This window comes from Rhincodon typus, unplaced genomic scaffold (assembly GCF_021869965.1).
Source record: "Rhincodon typus isolate 14 unplaced genomic scaffold, sRhiTyp1.1 hic_rhity00004564, whole genome shotgun sequence".
NCBI classification, from domain to species: domain Eukaryota; kingdom Metazoa; phylum Chordata; class Chondrichthyes; order Orectolobiformes; family Rhincodontidae; genus Rhincodon; species Rhincodon typus.
Genome location: NW_025970202.1, coordinates 2721 through 3122, shown reverse-complemented (window position 1 = coordinate 3122; position 402 = coordinate 2721). Strand labels below are relative to the sequence as shown.

The 402-nt window shown below is 60.0% G+C and overlaps 1 protein-coding gene across 1 annotated transcript in view; it reads left to right on the top strand.

Moving 5' to 3' along the window:
• Positions 1-381, top strand: part of prmt5 (protein arginine methyltransferase 5) — a gene marked incomplete at its 5' end in the record, with an annotated part of 9719 nt that extends 9338 nt beyond the window's left edge. Inside the window, one exon of the mRNA XM_048593919.1 lies at positions 179-381. Coding sequence (XP_048449876.1) covers positions 179-331 — 153 coding nt within the window. The remainder of the gene's footprint in view (positions 1-178) is intronic.
• Positions 382-402: the final 21 nt, after the last annotated feature.

The window sequence follows — 402 nt, the reverse complement described above, 5'->3', positions numbered from 1 at the left end:
CTACACTGTCCCCCCATCAAACACTCCCAGGGACAGGGACAGCACGGTGTTAGATACAGGGTAAAGCTCCCTCTACACTGTCCCTCTCCATCAAACACTCCCAGGGACAGGGACAGCACGGGGTTAGATACAGAGTAAAGCTCCCTCTACACCTGACGTTCTCTCCTCTGTGTCTCAGCAACCCATCCCAGTGAAGGCCGGTGAGACGGTGTGCGCCCGCTTCTGGAGGTGCGCCAACCCGAAGAAAGTCTGGTACGAGTGGGCTGTGACTTCCCCGGAATGTTCCGCCATCCACAACCCCACGGGCAGGTCCTACACCATTGGCCTTTGAGACGGCGGGCAGGACGGAAGAGTCTGCCTGGGGAACATGGTGAGGGTGGGGAGGTGGGGGTGGGGGGCAAG